Source organism: Macrotis lagotis, chromosome 2 (genome assembly GCF_037893015.1).
Source record: "Macrotis lagotis isolate mMagLag1 chromosome 2, bilby.v1.9.chrom.fasta, whole genome shotgun sequence".
Taxonomy (NCBI): Eukaryota; Metazoa; Chordata; class Mammalia; order Peramelemorphia; family Peramelidae; genus Macrotis; species Macrotis lagotis.
The window spans coordinates 147,951,303-147,974,617 of record NC_133659.1 but is presented as its reverse complement, the minus strand read 5'-3'; the positions used below and the strand labels follow the sequence as shown (position 1 = coordinate 147,974,617).

Here is a 23,315-nt window from a genome sequence, read left to right as displayed (position 1 = left end):
TAAAGTGATTTAAATTTTTAATTCATTCAGTTTCCAGAAGTTTCAGTTTACTTAACACCCCAGTTCTGAATAGATTAACTGAAAATCATACATTTAAAAAATCATGTTCAAGTGTATTTTACTCTCAAAATTCCCTTATGATTTCATCTTTAAATTGCTCCATATTTAAGGATACAACATATTATTCTTTGTTCATTGCTATTAGCTATCACTTCATTGACTTAGTATATTTATGCTTCAATTTAATTTGAATAATTTAAAATTCTTTACCATTACCAATGCTTCTGTGATGAAATTGTAATTTTTAGGAGACACCAAAATTATTGCTCTGCCACACCTCTACCTCTCCTCCAGTGAGAGAATATGTAATCTCTCAGTGTTTTATTCTAAGGGAGGCTAATAAAATAGAATATTTCCATTTTTCCAGTCCTTTCTACATCTTCCTATCCTGAAAATTGATTCATTCATCAGATCAGATATTTTCTTAAAGACAGATTCAGTAACATTGGAGGGCTAAATTGATTTTCGAAGATAAAGTGTCTTGGTGTTAACACTACTAGGTCTCAAGATTTTTAGAAGCCAATTTTTCATTAAAATCTTTTTCCCCCATAAAATCATCATAATACCTTTTATAACCATGTTATTTTCCAGAATCTAATGCACTTTGTAAGCTGTCTTACAATCTCCTAATGTCTAGATCCAAAACACATCAGTCCCATAGACAGTATGAAATTTGGAATTTGGAACAATGTTCTCTTACATGGGTTTGACTAATTATATAGTCAGAATTCTTATAAAATACACTGCTTTTTGTGGCCTAAATTTGCAATCATAATTAAGCACCTATGTGCCCAAATTCTCAATGACCTAAATTAATCAAATGTAAAAACTCATTAGAGTACTTTGAAAAAGAATTAAGATTTTAAAACAATTACTGTTTCCTAAAAAAAAAAAATGATTTTTCACAGTATAGTCATCAGAAGTGGGTATCTTTAAGTCATAACGTCAGAGGTGGTAATGCCCTTATAAATCATTTAGTGCGGTGGTAACAAACTCAAAGAGAAAATATCTCTGTAGGTCACATTTTGATTTAGATACCTACAAGTTAATTTCATTTATATTGTACTTTATTTTTGCAAATTTTGTTAAACATTTCCCAATCACATTTTAATTTGGTTCAATTAACTAGGTGGATGCATCAAATTTGTGGGCAATGAGTTTGACACCTTAGATCTATTTTTTCAAATGATGAAATTACAGCATCAAGAGGTTAAAAGAGAGAAGTGGAAGAGTCAGAGTCTCTGCTTTCCAATCAAGTAATTTATCAAAAATGACAAGCAAATCCCTGTTAGAAATGAGGCTAAAATCTAGTTCTTTAGATTTTAAGTCCAAGATTCTTTCTAATATAAAAATGCTGTAATTCATGCTTCATGTAAAATTAGTTTTACAGAGTATACAAAGAGAGATCTATTACCATAAAATAAACTTCAGAAATTCTGGGAGAAATTCCATTTAGATATATTTATATAAACTGTCATATAATATTCATGAAGACATAATTCAGGACGTTATAGCAAATCAAATTACTAGTCTAACAAGCCAATGGCATTCAAATTCAATATTCAACGTATGATATGATATATTTAATAAAGAAAAAAACAGTCTAACAATATTCCCAATTAAAGGAATAGAATAGTCTGAGATGAATTGCTTTTCCTCTATTCTTATTCTCTTATTCTCTAGACCAAATCTTCTTATGCAAGTTCATACCTTCTCTGCAATTAGGCACTGAAAAATTAACTGACTTACTTGCCCAAGGTCACAGAACTAGTCTGAGTTAAGAGGTGGCACTTGAATTCAGGTCTTCCAGCCTTTGGGCCCATCATTTTAAGCAGTATAACATTCTGCCTGAGGAACACTGCTGGAACCAGGACCAGTGGAATTGTGAGATGGTAAAGAATATTAAATAAGTTTTCCAAGTATTCACCACTCTCAGGAAAACAAAAAGAATCCCCAGAAGGTAAAACAGTTCTAACACAAAGAATAGAGATAGGAATTCAAAATAAAAAACACTTATTAAGATGCTACTAGGGATATGTAGAAAAAGAAACAGCAATAATTAAACCAGTCCTTGCCCCTCAAGGAGCTTACACAAGGGAAAAGAGATACAAAAAGTATAAAATGTACACAGATAAACTGAGAAAAGAGAACACTGATAAATGGCAGAACTGGAGAAGACTTTCTACTAGAAGTAGAACCCCTGAGCAGGACTGGAAGAAGGCCTAGAAGTTTTAAGAAGTGGTGTCAGGCACGCAGCCTTTTTTGCAAAGGGAAAAAGAAAGAAAAGGAAGCTGTTTGGGGAACAAATCATTAGTAAGTCTGGCTAGAAACTAGACCCTGTAAAGGAGACTGATATGAAATGTCTAGAAAGGTAGGTGGAGAAAAAAGAATAAAGAATTCTTTTCACTTCTCCTTATAGAAATGCAACTCCTCTCTCCTGTGTTAATAAATGAAGAAAGTTGTAAAGCTGGTGGATTTTAAAACTTTCATTACCTCCCTTTCCCCTTCCAATACCTCTACAAAGGTAGTAACAAATTTCGTTTACAAGATTACAGCTGTGTAATCAGAGAGTAGGAGAGGGCTAGAGAGTTCTTCTAAAATACTAGATTATATACATACTTAATAGATTATTAACAGAGTTATGAATATGAATTCATACTTTTGATTTTCAGATATATACACACACACACACACACACACATATATATATATATATATATATATATATGGAACAGAAGACTATTCCAATCTACTTTATGTTTAATAGTTTACCAAAGTTTTGGGGGATTTTACTTTTGTAACCAATTTCTTACCAAATAGCTACTGTAATACATTATCTCAGAGTGAAAAAATTAATTCACATAATGACTAAACTTGGTATTTTTTTTATAGAATTATAGACTTTCAGGTTTGAAGAAATCAAAACAAAGTCATTTAATCCAAAACTGAGAAGAAACCTCTTATACAATTTCCCAAGAAATGATTAGCCTAACATTTCCTTCAGAGATGGGGGAGAAGTTCAACAGACAGAGGTTAGGTAACAACTAAATCCAAATCCTACTGGATTTTCTCTAATTTTAAGAGTTGAATGAAAAATGGCTTTGCTACATTAGATAACTGCAATAATTAGCTAATTAGCTAATTTTATTCCAATTATATGCTAAGTTGCTATCACTGACTTGTTTTGTGCTTTCTTAGAGCTAGCAGATCAAATTCAATAGGAAAAACTCTCAAATTCTACAAAAGTTAGAATTTAAACAGTATTTTGTATACTCATATTTACAGTATATATAATTAAGAAAATCTTAATACCTTGACTTTGACAAGTCTCTTTGTGGTCTTGATCTTGGCTTCACAGAAGGCTCCTCTGTACTTAGCACTCACATCAGTACCCACTGTCAAATAAGGAGGCTCATCAATGGCCTGAAAAAGGAAAACAATGAATATTTAATCTCTCCAATTTTTTTTCTAGCAATCAGTCCCCTAAACAGTAAATGTTGTGTTTCTAATAGAAAAAAAACACAGGTTAGTTTTATAAATTCACTATCAAGAACATATATTATCTAATAAAATGGCATGGCTATGTCTAAAAAATAATCAAAAGTTCTTCCCCCAAGACCTAATGTTAAATGGATCAAATATTGACATTTTACTTATTCTAAAAATAAAAACAGATATTAGACAAAAAAAATTGGAAGGACATCAAATTCTATAGGTAAACCACCTTGGATCAAAGGATATGAACAGGAAGTTTTCAAAGAAAGAAATCTAAGCTATCAATAATTAAATGAAAAAATATTGTGGGACAGCTAGGGATCACAGTGGATAAAGCACCAGCCCTGGAGTCAGGAGAACCTGAGTTCAAATCCTGCCTCAGACACTTAATAATTGCCTAGTTGTGTGACCTTGGGCAAGTCACTTAACCCCAGTGCCTTAAATAAATAAAAAAATTGTAAACTAATAATCAGAGACTATAAAATTAAAGAAAGAAATCTATGCTATCAAGAACCACATGAAAAATATTGTAAACTAATAATCAGAGAAAATAAAATTAAAGCAAGTGAGATTCCACCTGATACCAACTGAATCTACAAGGATGACAGAAGAGGACAAGTGTTGGAGATGCTAGAAGAAAAACAGATATACAGCAGCTTGGTGCTACAGCACATAGGGTCTAGAGTTAAAAAGACCTAAGTTCAAATTTATCCTCAGAGGCTTACTAGCTATGAGATTTCAAGTCACTTTACCTCTGCCTGCCATAATTTCCTTAACTTAAAATGGGGATAATAACAGCACCAAGCCTCACAAGATCAATGTAAAGATCAAGTGAAATAATATTCGTAAAGCCTTTGGATGGTATCTAAGCACACAGAAGGTACAATATAAATGCTTATTCCTTCCATTTCTCCCCAGCACCAATTCCCAACCACTGTGCATTATTGAAGTTATAAACTGGTCAGCCATTTAGAAAGTACTTTTGAACTTCTACATCTATACCCTCAAAGAATTCAAAGAAAAAAGAAAAGGATTTAAACATATGTTTATAGCAGGCAGCTCTTTTGATGGTAGGAAAAATTAGAACCTAAGAGGTGTACTCTAATTGAAGAACTGGCTTCAGTAGCTTTTTACAGTATCAAAACCTCCATAGCTTTCCTTCTACAGCCAAAGTTTTTTATTTCTCCAATAATTCAATAAGGGGAATAAAGTTCACAAGAATTAATGCTACTGGGATAAATTCTGTGCCACCTAGCTGCCCCATAAAGAATACTATTAAAAGAAAATAACTTCATTGCTTTTCTAAACTTTTTTTGAAGATCTTGAAACTCAACAAATTTTGGTATTTTTCTTATTAATGAAAGGATGCCAGGAAAACCATGAGAGCAGGAAAACTATGAGAGCAAGTGTGCTTGTTTTAGTGAACTTTGGGACACAATTATTTTTTGTGAAGGGGAAAATCTTGTAGAAAAAAAAAAGATGTCAATGTTAATCATGTGATATACATAGCACCAGGGAAGTGGGCTATGACCTCATAATAACAACCAAGTCAATGCTCTAAACTGAACAATCAATACATTACATGCATTTTCTTATTTGATTCTACTTTGTGGGACTGAAATATTATTATCTCTAAGAAATAAGGAAACAAGTTTTAAAAGGGTAATGATTTGTTCAAGATCACACAGTAACGGCCTGCAAAATGAGCTGCAAAATCAAATTCTTTTCACTACTAAGTATTCTAGTAGCTTTTCCAAAGGCAATAACATATATAAAATGCTATCTATCTAAATAGTAGCTAATATTAGCTCCTCTAGCTCTGCTTCTGACTAGCTCTGCTTCTGACTTTTCAGACTTTGCTACCAAGCCTCAATTGCTATTTCTCCCTGAAACTCCCCTCTGCCTAGAATCTCCTCAACCTAGCATCCCTCTGCCACATAGATTTTATTCTCCTATGTGAGTTCTACTTTTGACTTTAAAGACTTTGACACTAAGACTACAGCAGGGATAATTCCACCTGTGCCTGTCCCTTTCACTTCTTTTTATGTGCTATCCTCCTCCATTGGAATGTATGTATGCTCCATAGGAACAGGGAGTATCTTTCTTTTTGCTTCCAAATGGTATCTTGCCTTATTGTTGCTGTTGTTTTTCTACTGCATCATGTTGAACCAAAGGTTACAGTAAATTTGAAGATATTTTTCTCCCAAGAATCTGATAAAGTTTAAGTAAATAAAATTAGAATATAGATTCAGTTCTCTCAGCAATACAATGATCCAAGACAATTCCAAAAAAACTCATGATAGAAAATGCTATCCATATCCAGGGAAAGAACTAAGGAGTCTGAATGCAAATCAAAGAATACTATTTTCACTTTTTTGTTGTTTTTTTTCTTTCTCAAAGTTTTTCCCTTTTGTTTTGATTTTTCTTTTACAACATGACTATTGAGGAATTATGTTAAAAAATGATTGTATATATGACCTCTATCAGACTGCTTGCTCTCTTAGGGAGAAGACAGGGAGAACAAATTTGGAACTCAAAAGTCTTATAAAAGTAAACTGTGTGGGTGGTTAAGTGGCAAAGTGGATAGAGCACAGACCCTGGAGTCAGGAGTACCTGAGTTCAAATTCAGCCTCAGACACTTAATAATTACCTAGCTGGGTGGGGCCTTGGGCAAGACACTTAAACCCATTTGCTTGCAAAATCCTAAAATAAATAAATGAATGAATGAATGAATGAATGAATAAATGTAAGCTGTGAAAACTATCTTTACATGTAACTGGAAAAAACAAAACATTATTAAGTGGGAAAGTTTTTTTTTTAAGTTTGAAAAAATGAATTATGGAAAGAGTACCGGCCCTGGAGTCAGGAGGATCTGAGTGTAAATCCAGTCTCAAGACACTTAATAATTACCTAGCTATGTAACCTTGGGCAAATCACTGAAGCCCATTGCCTTGCAAAAACAACAACAAAAAAATGAATGAAAACATTTAAAAAAAATTAGAACAGCATGGGTTTAAGAAAGCTTTAAAACACTCTATACAATGAAAAAATAAAACAACTTTCTCTGTAAACTGAATTAAAATCTGACTTTAGTCACTTACTAGTGCTTGACCATGGTCTTAACTTAATTTCTTCATCTTTATAAATTGGGAAGATGGTAGTACCTACCTACCTCCCAGGGTTGTTGTAAGGATCAAACGAGAAAATATTTGCATAAAAAGTCTTGCAAAAACTTTAAAGTACCAGATAAATAAATGCTGGCTCTTATTAATTTCTGATTAATCAGAACCTGTCATTTACATATATATATATATATACATACAATACACATGTGCGCATACATATGTCTGTATTATACACATATGCAGAAGAATCTTTAAAAGTTTGTAAACATTATTCATAATCTAAAACTTTTAAAGGGGGGGAACACTGGACAATGTTTTAAAAAGGCTCAAGTTTAACAACAAACTTAACTTCTCTGATGCTATATGTAGCACTAGCTTTCAAGTTTCACATAACAATAATGATCTAGTATATAAATTTTAGTTTACTCCTAAGGTTATATTGAATATATCGATTTTGTAGTTATAAATAAAATTAGAATTATGAGATTCAAAAAACTAAACTAAACCAGGAATCAAAAAACAGGTGACTACTTTCATGGACATGGTCAACCTAAATTATAAAAATATCAAAATTTCCTAACATGCACCATCTATCATTTTTATCTCTACCATTCAAATACAAAGAAACAATGATTCTGAATGGACTTCACAGATCAGCTAGTTTAATCTCTATATTAGTAGGAATTCCCTCCACTTTACAGGTGATTAAGCTAGCCTTAACTTACAGTCCTCCAGTGAGAAGAAACCCACAACTTAGCAGGGCTGCTCATTCCACTTTTTTAAAACTGAAATTGTTTGGAAATTTCCCCTCATGAAACTTGTCCTTTTTGTACCTTCCAACTACTGTTCCAGTAATGTCCATTAGGGACAAGAACAAGTCTAATCTCTCTTTTACTGAATAGCTCTTCAAATACTGATTTTCTAGAACTCTTATTAAAAAAAACCCCTCTAAACTAGATTTATCAAAGAAAGCAAATCTTACTCCCTTACCTTCCTTTTTCTAACCCATGTTTCAACTGAAAAATCAAACAAACGCATCCACCAAATCTCATTAAAAGTTAAACATTTTGGGGGCAGCTAGGTGGTGCAGTGGATAGAGCACCAGCCCTGGAATCAGGAATACCTGGGTTCAAATTTGACCTCAGACACTTAATAATTACCTAGTTGTGTGGCCTTGGGCAAACCACTTAACCCCATTTGCCTTGCAAAAACTAAAAAGTTAAATATTTTCAAAATAACTTTATAAAAGCAAGCTCACAATTACTTTTTGAAAAAAACAGATTATGCTTTAAAAAAAAATGATCGTTTTGTTACCAAGACTGGTCAAGAAGAAAAGAGTTCACTCTAACTGCTATCCATCCATTCTCACTAATTTTCTCACATTTCATCATTTCACTCTATACTTTCATGCTTGATAATCTCACAGACTCAATCTTTTCCTTTCTATAAATATGCCTTTGGGGGTAGTCAGAGCTCTAGGTTCTCTGGTTAAGTGAGGAAAGTCTTTGTTTGGGAAATGTAATTATTATTCAACAAGTTACTACTTATTGAACACCCTCTTTGTCCAAGACACTAAGATGCTGAATAGTGATACAAAAAAATGGATGCAAACATATTTATCTCTCTAGAGAGCTTACAATTTATAAGGGAATAATATGACATGTGCAAAAAATAATAAAAAACTTGATGTAAATAAAGCAAAACAAAGTGCTATGAGAAGCCTATCAGTCATTTATGATTCATTCTCTCTCTCTCTCTCTCTCTCTCTCTCCCTCCCTCCCTCCCTCCCTCCCTCGAAAAATTTATAGCAAAAATGTTATTGAAACTATTGCTTCCACTTTCTCATTCCATTTGCTACTCAACCGTTAGTTTCAAAGGGTTTCTAAGGGTTTTGAGCCTGGTTTCTAGACTCCTCACCCCACTCACTCCCAACAATTCTGCAGAAATTGCTCTCTTAAAAGTCATTAATAATGGGCAGCTAAGTGGCCAAGTATGAGCACCAGTCCTGAAATCAGGAAGACCTGAGTTTAAATCCAACCTCAGACACTTAATAATTGCTTAGCTGTGTGACCTTGGGCAAGTTACATAACCCCATTGCCTTAAATAAATTAAAAATTTTAAGTTATTATTAAGTACCTAATTCCTGAATCCAATAGCTTTTTCTAATTCCTCAATCTCTCCTGGCCTTTTCACAGCACCCCACATTGTTGATCACCACCTCCTGAATACATCCTTTGCTTTAGAAATACAATATTACACTGGTTCTCCTGCTTTACTAACATTACTTCTGTGTCTTAATTTGGCAACTCCTTTTCTTCTGCTGCTCTTAAGGTAGGTGATGGCCATGACGCTACCCCCCAGTTTTTCTCTTTTCACCTTATTTAACAATTTCATTCATTCCATTCTTGGTCCAAGTCCTAGGCTCCATTTGTCTAGAGAATATTTCCACTTGCCAACATTATTATTCCTTGAACTAAACTTATTAACCTTCCACTAAAACCTCTTTGACTTCACTATTCACTCACTTTGAAAACCTTAGAGTTATTATTGACTCACTCTCCTTTACATATACTCAATTTCTAATTCATATAATACTAAATCACATAAATTCAAACCAGTCAGTCTATAAGCATTTATTAAGTGTCTAACTTACACATGGGAGTGTGCTTAAGTACTAGGGAATAGCAGAAAGGTAAAAGAGAATCCTTAGCCTTAAAGAAGCTGAAAATGTAATGGTGAAGACAATATAGTACAAATAGTACAAACAAGCAATTCAAGATAGTTAATAATCCAAAAAAAAGGAGTTACTAGAATTAAGAGGGAAAGAGAGGCTTCCTATAAAATGTGGACTTTTAACTGGGACTGAAGACAGAAAATCCAGGAGGCAGAGATGAGAAGGGAGAGCATTCATTCCAGGCAAGGAAAACAGTCACTGAAAATGTTCAGATTCTGGAGAGAGAGTATCTTGTGTGAAGAACAGGAAGGAAGTCAATGTTACTGGATCAGAGTGCACAGGGAGCATAAAATGTAAAAAAGATGAGAAAGTTTAATGAGGGTAGTTTATTAAGAACTGAGTGAAATGGAGGCAATGGAGGTTACTGTAGGAAAGGTGATTTAGTAAAACCGACTCTGTAGGAAAATTACTTAAGTGGATGAAATGGTGGATGTGAGGAGAGACTCACAAAGGAAAATCAATCATCAGGTTCCTTGCAGTCATCTAGATACAAGGAGATCAGAGCTTGCATTAGAATGGTAACAGTGTCAGAGGAGAGGAAGTTGTATTCCAGAGAAGTTGCAAAGATGAAATTGACCAGAAGCAGATTGACTATAAGGAAAAGAGGAGGGTTGTGAGAGAAGGGGAGGAAAAAAGTTCACTGGATTTGGCAATTAAGAAATCATTGGTAAATAGGTAATATGGGTTGCAAATGTTATCAAAAGCCAAGCAGTAAACTAGAGTTAAGAAGTGAGAGGAGAGAAAGTGGAGATACCTTTTGCAGATGATCTTTTTTTTCAAGGAAGTTAGCCACAAAAGGCAGGAGAGATATTGGCCAACAATTATCAGGACAGCCAGTAAATGGAAAGAATGAATGTAAGTTAGAGAGTAAGGATGACAGAAGCAATCTGCTAGAGGAAATGGACTGGCGAATGGGATCACTTGTGCCTTTAAAAGGTAGCCATGAAACAATGTAAAGACCGGCAAATTGCCTTCTGTGGGGGGGGGGGGGGGGGGGGGGGGGAGAGAAGTAACATTAGGGGAAAAATTGTTAAACTCAAAATAAATAAAATCTTTAAGTAAATAAAAAAGGTAAAAAAAAAAAAGTCAGCCATGGCAAGCTAAAGGGCACCCTTTCAAGTGAGACAAGGTAAAGGAAGAATTAATGGCAGAAGGCTAAGGAGGAAAGAAGAAGGAACTCTCAGTGAATAGGCTCAGTTTTTCTTAAAAAAATGAGTCAAGGTTCTTAGTCGAGAGGGTAGATTTGAGGAGGGTTAAAAAGGTTCAGAAGAACCATTGTGGTGAATGTGATAGTGAGTTAATTGGGTAGATGTAAAAAAGACAGCCTAGAAGCTGTTAGACTAGTCAAGGTTATATAACATAAATTTATTGTGGATTCAGTCAGAGCAGTTGTGCGATTTTCTCCACCTTCATTCAGCAACATGTGTGAAGGAGCAAATGCAGCAGGTGGAGGGAGTGATCCAAAGCAAAGGCTTGGCAAGGCACAGATCTTCCTTCTAAAAATGGCATCCAGAGTAGCCATCTTGTCATTTCCTGCCCTGTTGCACTTCTCTGGAATTCAACATCCTACAAGAGCACACAGATCCTGAAATTCGCACTTTGTCAATACCTTCCAAAAGAGATTGCTTAATCTGAGATTGTTTAAGCCTTTGTATTTTTGCCTAGTATTGTACTGGCATATGGGAAGCACTTACTAAATACCTGACCAAATGATTTTTTACTTTTAGGAGTCAAAGAGATTAAAAGGAAAAGGCACTGTCTTAAGTAGGAGTAAGATTTTCTAGTCAGATAGCTGTATGATCTTTTTTATTTATTTATTTATTTTAGGTTTTTGCAAGGCAAATGGGGTTAAGTGGCTTGCCCAAAGCCACGTGGCTAGGTAATTATCAAGTGTCTGAGGTCGGGTTTTAACCCAGGTACTCCTGACTCTAAGGCCGGTGCGCTATTCAATGGGCCACCTAGCCGCCCCTAATAGCTGTATGATCTTGAAGAAACCATTTAACCTCACTCAATTTCTCTTCTCTTAAAAAAATTGGAGATAATTTCTGTTCCTGAGGCTTCATGGACTAATTGTGGGTATCAAATGAGAGTCATTGTGTCAAAGTGTGTACCACCTTGACTATGGGGAAGCAGGAGGTCAGAAAGCAAAAAAAAAAAAAAAAAAAAATTGTTCTTCAGTTCCATAAAGCTGGAAAGTCTCTTGTGTTGGAAAATGCCATACATATCCAAAGCAAAAAACTATGGCATCTGAATGCAAAGTAAAGCATAATATGCTCACTTTTTAAAACTTCATGTTTTTTCTTTCTCATGATTTTTTTCCCCACTTAGTTCTAATTCTTTCACAGCTGGACTAATATGGAAATATGTTAAACACAGTGGTGGGATTCAAATAAATTAACAACTGGTTCTCTGCTCTAATGTCAGTTTTAATTATACAAAAAGATATACTAAAAGAAAGTTTAATATTTCATTCATTTAATACTCAAATAAAAAAACAATAAAAGAGGTTCCCAAAACTAGATTAAGTTACATTACCCACAGTAAGCAAATATATCCTTATGGAGTAAAATCAGCCATGTGTAGAAAGCAGCCAATGTTGGAACATAAGCAGAACCCAAACTCATTCTACCTATTCTAACTCTTTTTTTTCTTCTACTTTCATGGCTTCCAAAATGGGCAATAAGATAATCCTTGAAATCTATATTTCTATTGGTTCACAGTTTCCCACTGTCTTATGGGTTTCATCCTTCAGGGAATACTAGCATACTCATAATATCTCGGGGGAACTTTGGGCATGACACAAAGCGGAAACAAATGAGTTTGTCACCCCCCTAGTTTTTTGACAATTTTTCTCTTTATGTTACATGTTTGTTTATTGAAATAACAAAGACAAGGGACTTAAAAGGTAGTATTCATCAAAGGTATAATGAGTTATAAAAAATAAATGCATGAATTATTACAAGCACAGTTCCGTAAATTTTTTTCACTTATGAACGGAATGAATATTACTACATGCAGGGCCCTTAGAAAATGATACTGCTCAAATGAATATCAAAAAAAGTAAGGAATGTAAATTTGTGATTACCACATTGGGCGGCTGCCCAGGCACCCACCTTAGAGAGAACCTGGATTTCAAGTGCCATTTTTAACAACTGGTTCATCAAACCTAACATAAAATTAGATAACAGTTCTACAAAATTGGTATGAACCAGCTGAATCCCACCACTGGTTAAACACAATTATACTAAATACAATATATATCAGATTGCTGGCTGCCATGGAGTTTGCAGAGAGAAGGAATGGTGGTAAAAAATGTAGAACTTGGGGGCAGCTAAGTGGTGCAATGGACAGAGGACTAGCCCTAGAGTCAGGAGGATCTGAGTTCAAAACTGGCCTCAAGACACTCGATATTTATTAGCAGTGTGAGGCAAGTCACTTAACCCCTTGCAAAAATTAATTTTTTTTAAAAGTGGCATTCAAAAGCTTACAAAAGAATGAATGCTGAAAACTATCTTTTGAACGTAATGGAAAAATCTTTTAAAAAGTTGGAAAGTCTTTGTTTAAGCAATAGCCACTGCTGATAAATAGATTGTCTCAAGACAATATAAATATCTCATTATTATAAAAGTTGTGTGTACATGAAGATAAGAGCCATCTTATTAAATTAGGCATTGCTTATACAGGTAGATACAACTGCTCTCCAAATCAAAGATAAGAGATATTAATTATCAAAATTTTCAGAGATAATCATCAATTAACTTAAATTCTTTGGATCAAAGGAATTAAAAATATGGTTTGACAATTTGCCTATGTCAAGATATAAGTTCCTCTCCTTAAAAGATTATCCACTGTGGGCAAAGATTTAATAGTCATTTTAGAGACTCTGATTTACAAAAAATGTAAAAATGATTATGAAGGGACTTTCCTCTTCCAAAATGATTGTGTTAGACTTAAAAACATAGCAAACCACCTGAGTCATTAGTTGATTTAACTGGCACTGAGTGCTGTTGCATTGACAAGTCAAATGGGTGGCAGAACTTCATTATTACATGTTCTAATTAATTCCTTAAAAGGGCTATGTCACAGAAATCATAAAGCATGTAGCAACATGAAAAAAATCTCCCATCAAGAAATATTCAGTATGTACCTACTATGTGCCAGATATTAATGCCTGATTACTTAAACAAAATAAAGCATTATAATCAAGATTATATGATTCAAAACAAAAACATAGAAATTTTCCAAAAAATAAAATGGAAAAGAAATAGAAAAGAAAACAACAGAGAAAGTTATGTAAGAATCTACACTGAAAGGGGCAGCTACGTGGTGCAGTGGATAAAGCACTGGCCTTGGAGTCAGGAGTACCTGGGTTCAAATCCAGTCTCAGACACTTAATAATTACCTAGCCGTGTGGCCTTAGACAAGCCACTTAACCCCATTTGCCTTGCAAAAAACATAAAAAAAATTAAAAAGATTAAAAAATATCTACACTGAAAAAGAGATAAATATTTAAGAAATTGTGAACTTGGTTATATATTTATTATATTGCTACAGAAAATCACTAATATGAATATTAGAAGTATATTAATATTCAAATAGAATACTAGCAATATTACAATGTATGAAACTGTACACTGGTTTCCAGGACAGTATTCTGTCCTTCGGAGAACATGTAAAGAAAATACCATGATATTAAAAGCATTTTTCTCAAAAATAAAACAAAGCAAAACTCTTAAAACCAAGAGAAAGAAAAACCATAAAAAAATTTTAACTTTTCTTAAAATGCTGCTAAATTCTAAAAAATAAATTAAATTAAATTTTATATCACTGTAAAAACTACGGAGTGTAAGGACAAGATTCAAGTCTGATTTTGTCATCAGTTAGTGAGTGACCTTGGGTATGTTGGGTATGTTATTTTGCACTTCTGTGTTTTGGTATTACCTCAATCAATCAAATAAGGATAATAATTACCACTCAACCTACTTCACAGGTTTGGAACAGAGATACAATGATATGTAGTAATAAAAGTCAGTGTCATAAAGTATGAGCTAGGAAAGGCCTTAGAGAGGTCACCATCTAGTATAATCCTTCATTTATAAATAAGGGAAACCAAAGCCAAAGAGAAACTAAATAACTTGCCCAAGATAACAAGTAGCAAGAGTCTCTCTTCTCTTAAAATCTCTTAATATCTTCACTGGCTCCCATTCATAACAATATCTACATATCCAACCCTAGTCTCTCTCTCAGCTCTAGCCCCTCTAACCTCAGCTGCTGCTCATTGGCAATTTCTAACTGGATGTTTTGGGAGACATCCCAAATTTAATATGTCTAAAACAGAAATTAATCCCCTTTTTCTTCAAACTCAGTACCTTTTCCTAACTTCACTGCTTCTATCAAGGGTAACAGCAACTTTCCCCTAATTCAGCTTTGCGAACTTAGAATTATCTTCAATTATTCATTCTAGATGCCTCTCAAGAGCTTCAAAACATCTAAGTATCTCACTTGTTTGACATGGTATATGTGTATTTCTGTAAAAATATTTCATCACAGCATTGCTACCATGACACTAATGGAAATGGGAGTCATCAAAGCCTAAAATAAATCTTCAGAAACATCTGTGAAAATGATATATATTTTAAACTTGGCTCAAATTCTTATTGTTTTACTTCATTATTATCATTATAAGTGCCATATGAAGGTAAACAAACCATTCAAGTGTATGCAACATTTAAAACACAATGAATTCAAAAAATATTTAAGGATTATACTTCCCATAAAAATTGATAATTTCACTTAAAGAAATTTCTCACCAGAGCATCAAGTACAAAACCTCCTAGGAATAGTATCTTTGTAAGAAAATTGGTAAAAATATGCTACATTAAATTTTTATATTAAAAAGGCCTGTCAACAGAATTTTAAGAAAAAGAACTGAGTACCATTAAGAAAGAACCTTCAATCCAGGTAAGAGATTTATAGATAAACTCTAACTTACAAGCATTATCTTTAATACTCAGTACAAAATGACAAACCAATATTCCAGAAAAGCAAATCAGTTCTTATTCAAATTGTGCCTGTTTTTCTTCTCTATCACAAATTCTCTCAACATTCTTGTTTATTTTCATCAAGGGTGTACTAGAGAGCAAAAGCTAGCAAAATTTGCCATATAAGTGTTTACAGCTAAGAAATCAGCAATCACTAAAAATCTAGGCTTGATATATTTTTTTGTTGCCTGTTTAGATTTAAGACAGTATTGACAATGTAGAATAAATTTAAAAGAATGTGGACATATTTTCCCCCTTGAAGAGCCAAATCATTAAGTATTTACCAACACATCCCTTTTATTGTTCTATAAAAATAGCTTGAACCTAGAGACATAGTATAAGTCTCAGTGTACATAGTCATCAACAGAATAGAAATCTTGTGACTACAGGTTAACAGCATCAGCAGCTGGCATTTATAAAATGTTTTAAAGTTTGCATTCATTATCTAACTTGAACCTCACAAAAACTATTTGCATCCCAGCAATTCTATTCATTAATGAAAATCAGATCTGGAAAAGAATTTTTCCTTGTTGGTTCCTCAATCTTTTAAAGGATGGAATGAAAGTTAAAGTCAAGAAATTATTAGCTGAACTGATTTTTGCTAAATATTCACAAAGGTGTTCAAATATTTAAAATTATTTCATCATGCCATTGTGCCTGACTTTTGTTCTTTTTTTCAAACTCAGCTACTTCCTATTTTTCCTCTAGTCTCTTGGTGGCATAATCTTATGACAAAAATCACTTGTTTTATCTCTGATGGTATTCATAGAGTACAAAGAGGTCTTAGAGGTCATCTAGTCTTGATGCAAACATTCTTCACCAAGTTTCCTCTAATTTCTGACTTCTTCACATGAGCACCAATTCTCAAGGAAATGAAATTACTTCTTTTTGCTAGAGCTTCTAGTCCTCTTGCCTTATGTCTGAACAGACATCTGAAGTAAAGGGTTTTTACACCAGTTTCACTACTGACTCATTTTTTTTTTTGGACTCAACACTTCTTAGCATTTCAATTGATATTTTTTTCTCCTTTTTTATGAAATTGAGTTTGAAATAAGGCTTTTTTTCTTCCTCCTCTACTGTTTTGTATAGAAAACAGCAAATAAGCTCTTAAGAGTCTTTTTTTTTTTAGATTTTTCAAGGCAACGGGGTTAAGTGGCTTGCCCAAGGCCACACGGCTAGGTAATTATCAAGTGTCTGAGGTCAGATTTGAACCCAGTTACTCCTGACTCCAAGGCCGGTGCTCTATTCACTGTGCCACCTAGCCGCCCCATCTTAAGAGTCTTTAAAAACTCTCTGCTTCTAGAAATGAATCTATTATTCTTCTAATTCAGTGATTCCCAAAGTTATTGTTCCACAAATCCCCTTCAACAACAAAGTGTTTTGAACTTCAAGAGTAATAACAGCTTTAATGTACTTTTATATTCATTTTTAGTATTTATGATAAATATAGTATCTTTTACTCAAAAGTTCCATATTAAAATTTCTATTCATTATAATTATGAAATATGAAATTTTATTCTACAGCCACGTAAAAAAAACCTCCAAGCTTACCAGATATAAAAATTATTACAAAAATTTAGAGTAAGAACTGAAATAAAATACCAAATCCTATCTATAAGATTTCATATTAAATTTCTTTATTTTAAAAATATTTGAATATATATATTTTAGTGAAATAAGCTACAACTTGAAAAGATGTCTGACAATGTAATAATCATACAAAACCTAAGTTTGATGTTGAATGTTTAAATTTGAACAAAAGTTTTCAATATCTAGCTCACATTAGATAGTCATAAATCTGCATTCTGATTTAAAAATAAAGTAAAAAAAGATAGCTCAAATATGTGGCAAAAGATTAAAGGATAATTATTGTTGTAATCTTTTGTTGTAAGATGAAAATTCATTTTGAAAAATCAACCTAGGGGCAGCTAGGTGGCACAGTGGATAAAGCACCACCCCTGGAGTCAGGAGGACCTGAGTTCAAATCTATCCTCAGACACTTAATAATTACCTAGCTGTGTGGCCTTGGGCAAACCACTTAAACCTGTTGCCTTGCAAAAAAAAAAAAAAAAACCTAAAAAAAAATCAACCTAACCAACTGATGAGAATGATATGTGTAAAATATTTACTTTTCTACTATAATTGATAAATTGATAAACATAAGTTTGCTGTTGTTATCTGGCCCTCATACTTGAAGAGGCCTAAATGACATGACAATGTTGGTGTCGAGGTGTAGTATGTTCAGTTGCAGCTGAATTGAATGATACAAGCCTGGAAGGCTCTAAGACATGTTAGACCCAAGTGGTTCATTGCAACACATAGGAGGGAGATGCCTCTAAATTTACAAATCTCACTTTTCTTTTGAGTTACTGTGATTCTGCTTTGCTCATAAAAATTTCTTTGCTACTGGCATACATATTGATCAGTCCTGCGCAGTATATCTCATGTCTCACAATAAATACTAAAGTTTTTCAGAGAGACACCAAAGTATCCTTGCATCACTTCTTATGACACCTCCATTTATTTGCCTTATGTGAGCTCTCCATAAAAGAATCTTGTTTGGCATTCGGATTATATGGTCAGAGAATTTCATTCTTTAGGGTAAAGTTTGAATATTTGTCTTTCAACTTGAGAAAAGATTTTAATGTCCGTATTTTATCTTTCCAGAGGATCTTTAGAATCTTATTGTCTTCCTAAGAAAATTCAAATAGAAGTAATTTGGATTTTCTGGCATGGACTGTTCAAGTTTCATGGGCGTACAACAATAAAGTCAGCATCATGGTTTTGGTCGAATGCCTCCTGTCCTGCACTTTTATTCTTTCTCAAGTGTTGGGCTAGCTGTGACAATGAGAGAATCAACCTCATCATCCATGTGGACATTCCTAGAAAGCATACTGCCAAAGTAACCACAACATTTAAAATTTCTCTACTTGAGGTAACTGATGGTTCCACATATGAATAGGACAGTGCTGGGTTGAGAACCTCCATTTTCTTGATGTTAATGATCATGCCAAAATTAACACAAGCAACAAAGAATCACTCCATACTCTACTGGATCTCAACATCACAGGCTGCATTGAGTACATAAATCATTCATGAACAAAAATATGCACACCACCTCTCCCTAGTCTTGTTAGCCTTTCAAGTTAAATAGTTTACCATCAGTGTATTAGATGACCTTGATGTCATTTTCATCCTTATTGAAGGCATCTGACAATTCCACAAAAAATACCATGCTGATATGAAACTAAAATACAACACTCAATGAACTTCTCCAGGCAACCAAATTTTGCCATGATCTTCCACAAACTCTCATGACTGACCATATCAAAGAATTTAGTCAAGTCCACAAAAACTATGTACAAACCCCTATTTTTTTCTTGGCATTTCTCCTAGAGTTGCAGGGCAGCAGACACCATGTCAACCATTTCTGAAGCCATGCTGGCTATTAAGTAGAGGCATCTTACAGGTAAAGAATCAGTCAATTATGGGGCAGCTAAGGACTTCTGGCCATGATGGCAGAGAAAAGACAGGAACAGTGCTAGTTTCCTGATCTTCCCTCATATATAATATGAAACAAACCTAATTTTTTTTTTAGTTTTTGCAAGGCAAACGGGGTTAAGTAGCTTGCCCAAGGCCACACAGCTAAGTAATTATTAAGTGTCCGAGACCAGATTTGAACCCAGGTACTCCTGACTCCAAGGCCAGGGCTTTATGCACTATGCCACCTAGCCGCCCCAAAACAAACCTCTTAACAGAAATCCGATCTACAAAACTATGAGATCTACCTCAAGGTTTGTCCTCCAGGATTGTGGGTGAACCAGGAGCAGAGGGCAGACTCTACTGGGAGCACAGGACAGGGTCAGAGCCTGAGAGCTCCACTAACCTGACCAATGGGGCAAACTAGAACCTGGAAGCCTAAAAGCGGGGCAAGCCTGATCGGCCACATAGGCAAGTAGGGAGAAGAGATACTAGTTGTGGCACTGACAATCTGGAGCTTGCCTGCAGAGCTAGAGAGCTGAGTTCCAGTGTGGGAAAGCTGCAGCCATACCTTCATTTCAGCTGATGCCTCTTCCCAGAACAAACACAATTACAGCCTACCTCTGCCCCAGGCTAAGAGCAGCAGACCACCATCTTCAGCTATGAATAGGGAGAGAAATTAACTTGCCCAAAGTTAAGACCCACCACTGGACAAAGATAAAAGTACTCAACAGCTTCATCCATCCCCCTCCAAACTAAAGGAGAGGGCCTCAAATTAAGGCCACAGACACTCCAGAGAAAGCAACCAACACAGCTTACTGGCCAACCCACGTGGAGTTACTAAACCCAGTGAGTAAAGCCTCTAAGGGATCTCTACACCAAACTTCTATGAACCAACCCTCCAGCAACAAAAGGTCTTAGGAAAATGAAGAAAGGTCAGAGAAAAGGAGGGTTCATAGAGAAATTCCTAGAAGGAAAAGACCCTAGCTCAAAGAGACCTAGAAGCTCTGAGGAGAATATGATCTGGTCTCCAGAACAAAAAAGACTTCCTTGAAGAAATCAGGAAGGAGTTTAAAAATCAACTGGAAAATTTGAGAGGGACAATTAACACCTTGCAACAAGAAAACAAATCATTGGAAAATACAACTGGACAAATGCAAAAAGAAAATAATTCTCTCACAAACTCAATTGGTCAAATGGAAAAAACTCTTTCAAAAAAAGAATGGACCAATTGGAAAAGGAGCTGAAAAAGGTAAATGAAGAAATTTCTTCTCCTAAAAAAAGAATGGAGTCTCCGGAAACTAAAGACTTCATGAGACATCAAGAGTCTGTTAAACAAAACAAAACAAAAAAAAAAATAGAAGAAAATGTAAAATACCTCATCAGAAAAACCAGTAGCCTTGAGAATACATTGAGAAGGGACAACCTGAGAATTATAGGTCTTCCTGAAAACACCGAAGAGAAAAAAAGCCTAGACTTAATATTACAGGATTTAGTGATGGAAAATTGCCCTAATATCATGGAACCAGAGGGCAAAATCGTTACTGAAAGAATACATTGATCCCCTCCAGAAAGAGATCCTAAACTGAAAACACCAAGGAATGTTGTGGCCAAATTCCAAAACTATCAGATAAAGAGAAAATCTGGCAAGCAGTCAGAAAGAAACAATTTAGATACCAAGGAACCACAGTAAGGATTACACAGGACCTGGCTCCATCAACTTTAAAGGACTGAAGAACCTGGAATGAGATATTCTGAAGAGCAAGGGAACTTGGAATGCAGCCAAGAATCCAATACCCAGCAAAGCTGAGCATTCTCTTCCAAGGGAAAAGATGGACATTTAACGAAATGGGAAGACTTCCAACATTTCCTGATGAAAAACCAGAGCTTAACAGAAAATTTGGACATCAAACAGGAGGTTCAAAGAGACACATGAAAAGGTAAAGAAAAATGAAAAATAAGATGAAACTGATTACATATCACCTCCTGGGAGAAAGATTCGCATAACTCTTGAGAACTGTAACTCTATTAGTGAGAATATACTTAGCCAGAAGCGATGCACACTCATGACTTTTCTGTGACTGAGATAGAATGATTGTAAAACAATAACTCCTTAAAAAGGGGGACAGTAAGGAAACAGGAGGATGGAGAAGACTAAATGGGGTAAATCTCAATATATTTAGAGGTACAAAAGACCTATTGTTAATAGAGAGGAAGAAGGGAGGAGCTGAGAACCACCTGGATCTTCCTCTCACCAGATCTGGCTTAAAGTTAACTTATAAAAAAGCTCAGTTAAGAAACTTATCTTACCTTTCAAGTATTAAAAGGGGAAAAGGGGAGGGAGGGTACAGGGAGGGGAAGAAAAAGGGGAACTAACAGAAGGGCGGGAAGAAGGGGAAAAGGGAAAGGGGAAAGAAAGGGGAGGGGGTAGATATAGGAGGGCAAACACACTGAAAGGGGTGGTATTCAGAAACAAAATACTGGGGAATATGGATAAAGGGGGGAAAAAGGGGAAAAATACAAATACAAGGAAGATAAGCATGGAGGGTAATAAAGAGTTGATAATTGTAACTTTAAACGTGAATGGGATGAATTCTCCCTTAAAACGTAAGCGAATAGCAGAATGGATTAAAAACCAGAACCCTACAATATGCTGATTAAGAAACTCATTTGAAGCAGAGAGATACATATAGAGGAAAAGGTTGGAGCAAAATATATTTTGCTTTAGCTGAAGTGAAAAAAGCAGGGGTACCAATCCTTATCTCAGACAAAGCAGAGGTAAGGAAGGAAACTATAACCTCCTAAAAGGTTCCATGGACAATAAAGTAATTTCAGGATTGAATATATATGCATCCAATAGTATAGCATCCAAATTCTTAGAGGAGAAGTTGAAATAGCTACAGGAAGACACAGACAGCAAAACTTTACTAGTGAGAGACTCAACCTCCCACTCTCAGATTTAGACAAATCTAACCATAAAATAAACAAGGAGGAAGTTAAGGAGATAAATAGATTGTTAGAAAGCCTAAATATGATAGACTTAAGGAGTTAACTGAATGGGGATAGAAAGGAATATACTATTTTTTCTGCAGTCATGGCACTTACACAAAAATTGACCATGTCCTGGGGCATAAAAACCTAATGATCAACTGCAGAAAGGCAGAAATAGTGAATACATCTTTCTCAATTCATAATGCAATAAATATGATAGGCAATACTGGACCAGAGAGATACAGACCTAAAAGTAATTGTAAACTAAATAACCTCTTAAAAATGTGAGTGGACCAAACAACAAATTATAGAATTAATTATTTCATCCTAGATAATGACAATGAAACAACATACCAAAACCTATAGGATTCATTCACTCAAGGCAGCTTACATGAATAAATTAGAGAAAGGGGAAATCAATGAAATAAATATGCAGCTAAAAAAATTACAGAAAGAACAAATTAAGAACCCCCAATTAAATACCAAATTAGAAATTCTAAAAATTAAAGGAGAAATTAATAAAATCAAAAGCAAGAAAACTATTGAACTAAGAAATTAACCCAAGAGCTGGTTTTATGAAAAAAAAAAACACTAAAATTGATAAACCTCTGGTCAATTTGATTAAAAAAAAAGAAAGAAGAAAAACAAATTGCTAGTATCATAAATGAAAAAGGTGAACTCACCACCAATGAGGAGGAAATTAAAGTAATAATCTGGAATTATTTTGCCCTACTCTATGCCAATAAATTTGACAATCTAAGTGAAATGGATGAATATTTACAAAAATATAAGTTACCCAGGTTAAATGAAGAGATTAAATACTTAAACAGCCCTATCTCAAAAAAAGAAATTCAACAAGCCATTATTGAACTCACTAAGAAAAAATTTCCAGGGCCAGATGGATTCACAAGTGAATTCTATCAAACATTTAAGGAAGAATTGGTTCCTATTCTACATAAACACTTTGGAAAAATAGGGGAAGAAGGAACTCTGCCTAAGTCTTTCTATGACACCAATATGGTGCTGATACCTAAACCAGAAAGACTCAAAACAGAGAAAGAAAATTATACACCTATCTCCTTGATGAATATAGATGCAAAAATCTTAAATAAAATCTTAGCAACTCAATTACAACAAGTTATCACTAGGATAATACACTATGACCAAGTAGGATTCATTCCAGGGATGCAGGGTTGGTTCAATATTAAGAAAATTGTTAGTATAATTAATTATATCAATAGCAATCCTATCTGAAATCATATTATATCAATACATGCTGAAAAAACTTTTGACAAAATACGGTATCATTCCTACTAAAAACACTAAAGAGTGTAGGAATAAATGGTTTGTTCCTTAGAATAATAAGCAGTATCTATCTGAAACCATGAA

General features: G+C 34.4%; 1 protein-coding gene across 14 annotated transcripts in view; it reads right to left on the bottom strand.

The window, feature by feature from the left end:
- The window catches only part of ARID4B (AT-rich interaction domain 4B), a 215,696-nt gene that overhangs the window by 113,659 nt on the left and 78,722 nt on the right, over nt 1-23,315 (bottom strand). For all 14 annotated transcript variants that reach the window (XR_012475755.1, XR_012475756.1, XM_074222966.1 and 11 more), the window contains one exon: nt 3,373-3,483. Coding sequence is in view for 12 of the 14 variants with exons in the window: in XM_074222966.1 (XP_074079067.1) it covers nt 3,373-3,483 (111 nt within the window). In the remaining 2 variants the exon portion in view is untranslated. The remainder of the gene's footprint in view (nt 1-3,372; nt 3,484-23,315) is intronic.